Source organism: Mustela nivalis (genome assembly GCF_964662115.1).
Source record: "Mustela nivalis genome assembly, chromosome: 9".
Lineage (NCBI taxonomy): Eukaryota > Metazoa > Chordata > Mammalia > Carnivora > Mustelidae > Mustela > Mustela nivalis.
In genome coordinates, this window is record NC_139028.1 from 65,428,524 (window position 1) to 65,436,010 (window position 7,487).

Here is a 7,487-nt window from a genome sequence, read left to right on the forward strand (position 1 = left end):
GTCTTTTGAGCTAGACCATTCCTTGCTGTTCTGGGCTGAGAAACATGGTTACTTCATGATAATAGGAAACACCGTTCCTTTTCAGTCTTCAATTACCTGGCCAAATCTGGGCCAAATGAGCTACAGATGAATCTCCAGGTTTACCTGCAGAGGCTTCTTGTAGGACAGGCTGAATCTGACAGATTTCCTGCATCATAGTATGGGGTTTCTGATTTTGGGGCAAAGACAGGTATAGGGGATGGACTCTGCCTCAGTCTGGGGTTCAGGTGTGTGACCAAACCTCCCTTGAAACAGCATATTCTGACTAGTTTTGGCCAGTATGGAGGGGTCACTTTCCATCTCATTCTAAGTCAAGAAGGCAGTCAGCTATGTAAGAGATAATCATAGTAAACATCGAAAAGATTATGATTTCCTGATGAACTCATTTAACCTCACCAAAACTCAATGAGTAAAGTACTCATTATGTTAAAAGTACTCATAATGTCAGAACATTAGGACAGAGAGGTTAAGAAATTTGCTCATAGTCATGTGGCTGATCAGTAGTAGGAAGCCAGGATTCAAACCCAAGCTGTCTGGGTCTATTGGTATATACTTCTACTCTGTACTGCCCATCCAGAATAAAATACAGGTTAGAGGCCAACCTGTCCCAAACTCTGAAATGCTAATGTGAGAAGACACATAATTTTAATAGAACATACAGTATTCATGCTATAAAAAACATTCAAGGAAGTTAGAGAGATCACTTTCGCAGACACTTTTGCCTTGTGTGTTGATTCTGGAGGGAAGATCACAGAAGGCTGGGTTATAACACATTGATAGGTGCTGATTTATACAAACAAGCCTGTACACCAGGATGATTCTATAGTTTAAAATTTAATACCATTCAGTACTAGAGATATTCCCACCCCATCCCAGACCTTGGCATCTCATTATAAATAGCCAGACTGCATCAGTTAAATCTAATCAAGGATTCATAGTTGCCAACTTTTGAAATCAGGAAACAGATATAGTTAAATTTGAAGGGGATCTACTGTTCAAAAATATTTAAAGTGATTTAGAAAAGACTGATAGAATCAGACTTACTTAATGATTTTTATTACTATATAGATCCTAAATTGATACATAAATGAAAACCTTTTGAGGAACTCTGATTTTATTCCTCCACTCAGATTTCACTGCAATCTCATTGATAGCTTTTGGGATCTAAGTCCTGTATTGAAGCTCTAGGCTCTGAGAATCTCTCTTTATATGTGGTAGGAGGAAGAAAGATGTATGGAGGGCAGGAAATCTCCCCACACATCCCCATTCTTTCATAAATCCTAATAGCAACTTCAGACAGCTAGAGAGCAGCTGGAGGTGGAAGGAGCCTGAGTTATTTCTGGGAAGTTAGAGACCCCGCAGACAGTTTGTGACTGCCCAGTTATAGCTGTGTGGCCCAGGCAGGTTTATGCTAAGCTTATTTCTGAGCAGAGCAGTGATAGAGCTAATTTTGACTACAGCAAAACAGCATCATGGGCTTGTGGAAAACTCGGATCCCTAGTTCCAAGATGCTGGTCTCTGCTAAGCTAGAGCTGTCCATACCAAAGCTGATTTTTCCATAAACTTCCTCTTGGCCCCAGGCCTGGGGCTTCTTCAATCCTAGGACTTAGCTGGCAAATCCAGAGGCTTAAAGCTTTACATCGCCACCTGCCACCTCGAGTGCTGGGGACTGATGCCTGGTTGCCATAGAAATCTTTTGGGGGTGGGGGAAGGTGTCTCCAATCATCTCTAAGCTGGGTCATTTCTTTTCAGTGGCTCATAGTTCAGCTACAGGCCATGCGGGCACAGACTTCCCTGACTAGAGAAAGACAAATTCTTTCTGGAACCTGAATGAGGAAGATTGCGGAGGGGCAGAAAGTGTAGTTTAATTCTGTCCCTCCCTACCCCCGTCCTCAGAAGGATCTGCTCTGCATTGTTTCCCTCTCTGTCTCCCTCCTTTTTCTTTCCAGATACAGTTTTATCATGTTTCTACTTTGCTTTCTCAGGAGACTACCACTTTGAGGAGAAAGTTCTTCTTCCTAAACCATGAGCCTATAATTAAACTTATGCATTATGCAGCACAGGGACAGTTAATAAGCACATGGGCCCCTTATAAACTTAGAACTTTTCTATGGGGGAAATTCAAGATTGATGCATATTATAAGTGATTGAAGAGGAGGCAAGGGTGGTAAACAAGGAGATCCCATACATCTATAGTCCTGAGCTTCTTTGGGGATGAACATCTGTGGCACTAATAATCTAGCTAGCACAAAGCAGCAGCATAACACCGTGCTCAAAAATGACAGTTCTAGAGTCAGACTGCTTAGATTTGAACCCAGGCTCATCCACTTTCTTACCTCATGATCTTAAGAAAGTTTTCCAATGACTTGGAGGCTCAGTTTTCACACAGCAAAGTGGGAATGATAATAATAACCACCTTACAAAGCAGTTAATACTCGAATATTAGCTTTTATCATTTTTAAGTGCTTATTATGTGCCAGGCACTGTCCTAAGTGCTTTGCATGCATTCTCATTTTACAATGCTCTCAAGGGATAAATATTATTTTCAAAGATTTTAGAGGTGAGAATTCTGAGGAATGGACAGCCACATGAACTTTGGAGTCAAATGGATGGAGCTGAAGCTGGCCTTCTGCGGACCTTCTGTGTGGTCCCTGTCAAGTTTCTGCATCTCTCAGACTATTTCTCCATTTCCAGAAGGGGTGTGTGTGATGCCACTAATAGGCTTTGGAAGTAGGGAGACTTCATGAGATAATGAATGTGAAATATGCTTGTTATTACATTTCAGTGCCTACCATGTGCTAAACAGTTTATAATCTTTCCCTGTGTTCATGCTCTGTGATGTCAGTGTTCTTGTCCTTTCTATGACAAGAACACTACTTTTTGGTGAACTCCTTATTACTCCTGCAGCACAGGAGTGGAAGAGGAGGGAGCAGCCTCCCTGTATCAAACACCACAACATTCTTGGGTCTTGGGTGCAGGTGGGCTATGGAAGGGGACTTGGCCACTGCTTCCAGGGGATGAGTCACAACCTGTGTGAAAAGGCTAGAAAAACTAGAAATGACTGGAGCAGAAGGGTCTAGCTCGACTAATCTGAAGACAGCTTTTATTGGGGGATCTCATTCCAGTGTCCAACTTCTGCATCTGCTTTAGAGGAAGTGGCTTTGGAAGGAGGGGACAGAAAAACTGGCCTTTAAATTGTCTTGAGGGCTGGGCACCTAATAATCATAAAGTACCAGAACAATTCTTCCTTGTATAAAGCAATTGAGCAAATAGCTTTCTCTTTAGGCCAGCTTGGATTTAAATCCCCAGATCTACAACCTAGTTTCAAGACCTTGGCAAAGTCACTTAGCCCCTCTGAACCCCAGTTTTTTTTCATCAGAAAATGGAAAAAGGATTTCTCCACAGGGCTGAGGATTAAGCCAGCAATATGTGTATGGAACATTTATAACAGGCCAATATGTTATTTCTGACTTTTACATTATTTTGTAAGAAAAAAGACCTATGACCCTGAAGATGAAGGAAGGAGAAAGAAGAAAGCAAGGAACATAGCAAAAAGGGAAAAATGGGGTAGAGCAGAGTACATTTAACACTAGCACACTGATATACAGATCCCTAGGAATCAGAGATCAGCTTCCACGTGCCTGAGATGTCAGACACTGACTTATTCTCAGGTGTGACTGTGGGCTTGTGGTTGTCATTGCACTCTGCTATGGACAGAAGCTTTGTACAAAATGACACTATATGGAATGGCAGTTGGCAAAAGTGTTGCTTTGGGTGGTCCCTAAGCTGCTCTTTTGCTGAATAGACCACTGTGTTTTTTTGAACAGGGGAAAAGCCCCTCCATTTGGGCTCTGGTCTATCAGATAATGCATGTCTTGCCTGACATTAGGACAAGTTTTGTAAACTGTCTACTGCACTGTCTTGAGAATCAGTGCTGAGCTGAGATCAGGATCGTTCACTTACAGCAATTTAGTCAACCTGAGACTCATCTTATTGTTATGAGTGTAGGTAACATCCTTACTCAGTGTCTGGTACATGGTCAATAAATGGTAGCAACTATTCTTATCATCATCACCACCACCACTACCATCATCATCATCATCATCATCATCATCATCAGAGACTGATGGGTGGATCCATATACACTCACATTAAGACAAAACCACATTCCTTTAGTCTATCCATGCCTTATGTGAATTTTCATTGCTATATGCCACTTCCTAGCACAGTGCTTAGCATAGAACAGAAAGTCAGTTTAGTAAGATAGTGCTTTTAAGACAAGTCATCTATTCATCCTTTCAGCAAATAGACAAAATTGAACAAAGGAAGGCACATAGAAGAGTGTATACTGCATGATTCTAACAGGTAAATTAATCTGTGATATTAGAAGTCAGAAAGGTAGTTATCATTGAGAGGATGGGGTGACCAGAAGGGGTCCCAGAGTGTTCTTGGGGAGCTGACAATGTTCCGTCTCACTTCAAGGAAATTCAGTCTTGACACTTAATGACAGGTAGGCTTTTCTATGTGTTTTATATACTTTAACAAAAAAGAATTAACAAGTATAGTAAATTTGATAGTAGAAAGATATCTTATGAGTAGTGTTTATAATGCTTAGGGAACCGGTGATAGAATAAGTTACAGATGTAGCACGGACAAGGTCTCTCCCTCTCTGCCCAAGTATAAAGATCTTACTTAGACCTGATCCTTCAGAATGAGGGGCCAGATCATTAAAAGAAGTTATGATAGGAGACATCCTCCTATAACAAATCTGATCACTGTTTCCTCTCTATGCATGTACTCATTTAAATGTCCATACTTGCCTTTTTTAAAGTTTTCTGAGAATTCTGTTGGAAATTTTGATAATGAATACAGAAATACTGAAGAAAGTAGGACAGTTAGGAGGCAGAAATATCTAGAGAAATGATGACAATTTGTAGTTTCATTGGGATCTTATTTGAGGAATATGTTTTGGAGTGGAAAAAACAACAACAACAACAAAACAACCAGATCTACCCCCTCCGGGAGAGAATGGAGAGTCTGAAGGTGTGATGGGAAGTTATGGGATCGGAGGAACTTTCACACTACACTCTGGCCTCCTTGCTTAACTTTATTAATCCTGGAGTTCTGGAAATTCAGCTGCTCTAACTCTTCAGGTGGTTACCCTCAGGCCAGTCAGCCTCACCCTTCTGCCCACACAAAGGGGAACTTCAAAGTACTTGGGGGCTATCATAAGAGCTTTTATGGCAAGAGGGCAGAAAGAGATATTTCAGAGCACAGTGCCTTCCTATTGAGTCCATGTCCATAGGACTGCCTCAAAAGCAGAGTCAGAAGCTTCAAGCAGCCAGGGAGGTGGAGATGGGCCTGGGGAAGATGGCATTTTAACAAAAGTGCATCATCTGAGTTCCTATTTTGTTTACCAGACTTAGCTGGAAGAACTCTTGGATACTTATTCTTAAGTCAACCCATCTTCTCAGGAGAGAAATTTGTCTCTATTGAACACATTCAAAAGAACCTATATGAGGCCCCAAAGGAATTTACAGAAAAGAAATACAGAAAATGTTGGTTTTATACAGCACTAGAGGAAAAACCAAAACCAGCCTCCTCAGACAAAGATTTTGGAAATACATCCTTTGTGTGCCTGTGTCCTTTCTAGTGTTGTTTGTTAATAGTGTTGTTTGTATATTGGGCTGTGGAAAACCTGCCTCTAAGAGTAAACAAAAATGGAGTCTCTTCTGCTTATTCATAATACCATAATACCTAAATCTTGACAGAAAATTATTCTCCATTCTTCATTATTTAATTTGAGGAGACACTCTGGAGATAGGCCTTTGACTATAGCTTAAGTGAATAAAGAAGGTTGTTTAGGCCCAAGAAAAGATACTGAGTAGCTAAAGCAGTAAGCAGAGATCAACTCTTACAATGTATTCATTGTCCCTATATCCAAAGAGAAGGCTAAAGTAGCCAGGAGATGGAGAGGAATGGGCTTCTAAGGGGAATGAGGTTTCTTTCATGGCCTAAGAAAGGGTTATGGGGTAGATTTTCCTTTCCATACTACACTTATTAGGGACTTTATATAAGTGATGATCAAATGAATGAATGTCTCTTAATTGTAGGATGGACAACTCCCTCCTGGAAACACTATGTTCTCCTGCAACACCAGCACTTCTGGTCATTCTACATTCCTCCTCACTGGCTTTCCAGGCCTGGAAGCCTCTCATCATTGGGTTTCCATCCCCATCAACCTCATCTGTGTGGTTTCCGTCCTGGGTAACAGTTTCATCCTTCTCCTGATCCGCACAGATCCATCCTTACATGAACCCATGTACATCTTCCTATCCATGTTGGCAGCCTCTGATCTGGGACTTTGTGCCTCTACCTTCCCCACCATGATGCGGCTCTTCTGGCTGGGTGCTCGTGAGCTGCCCTTTGATCTCTGTGCGGCACAAATGTTCTTCATCCATGCCTTCACCTATGTGGAATCTGGTGTGCTGCTGGCCATGGCCTTTGATCGTTTTGTTGCCATCCGGGAACCTCTGCATTATGCCACAATTCTGACCCACTCAGCCATGGCCAGAGTGGGGGCTGCCATCCTGGTGAGGGCTGTCCTGCTCAACCTCCCAGGACCCATCCTCCTGCGACGTCTGCTTTTTCCCCAGATCAGTGTACTCTCTCATTGTTACTGCCTACACTGTGACCTTGTGGGATTGGCCTGCTCAGACACCCAGATCAACAGTTTGGTTGGCCTGGTCTCCATCCTCTTGTCACTGGGCCTTGACTCCTTCCTCATCATGCTCTCATATGCCCTGATCCTACGAACAGTGCTGGGCATTGCATCACCTGGGGAAAGGCTCAAGGCACTCAACACATGTGTCTCACACCTCTGCATTGTTCTCATCTTTTATTTGCCCAAACTGGGTTTATCTGTGCTGCACCGAGTAGAGAAACACAGCTATCCTGCTCTGGCAGTACTCATGGCCAACCTGCACTTCTTGGTCCCACCCTTCATGAACCCCATTGTTTACTGCATCAAGTCTAAGCAGATACGTCAGGGCCTCCTAAAGCGCTTCCAGCAGAAAAGGGTTGATATCTCCCAGAAGAGCAGAAGGACCCAGAAACACAAGACCTCTGTGGGGAAACCTGGGTCTTTGGGTGGGGGAGAATTAGTGGTGGAGAGTTAATTTTTGAGGTTTGAATGATTCAGCTTCCATGGTTGAGCCCTTTGTGGGGACACAATCAGCTTATATAATTATAATTTGGGGGGACTTGAGACCACTGAAAAGTATATTTAAGTGTTACCTTGTTAGTCCTGTCATTGTTCTTATTAGAGCTATACTATTTCAGACTCACACTGTGACATCTCCTTTTCTAGGGGACCTAGCCACAGCACCTGAGAGGATGTGTATGCATACCCATTTGTGCAGGCACCTCTCTCCTTTTCCCCACTGGAT

At 42.5% G+C, this 7,487-nt stretch overlaps 1 protein-coding gene across 1 annotated transcript; it reads left to right on the forward strand.

The window, feature by feature from the left end:
• Positions 1–6,179: 6,179 nt before the first annotated feature.
• On the forward strand, positions 6,180–7,217 carry LOC309840283 (olfactory receptor 51G2-like; the record flags this gene model as incomplete). The annotated part of the gene is made up of 1 exon (XM_082682363.1): positions 6,180–7,217. One exon carries the CDS (start codon positions 6,180–6,182, stop codon positions 7,215–7,217), a length of 1,038 nt encoding a protein of 345 aa, XP_082538489.1.
• Positions 7,218–7,487: the final 270 nt, after the last annotated feature.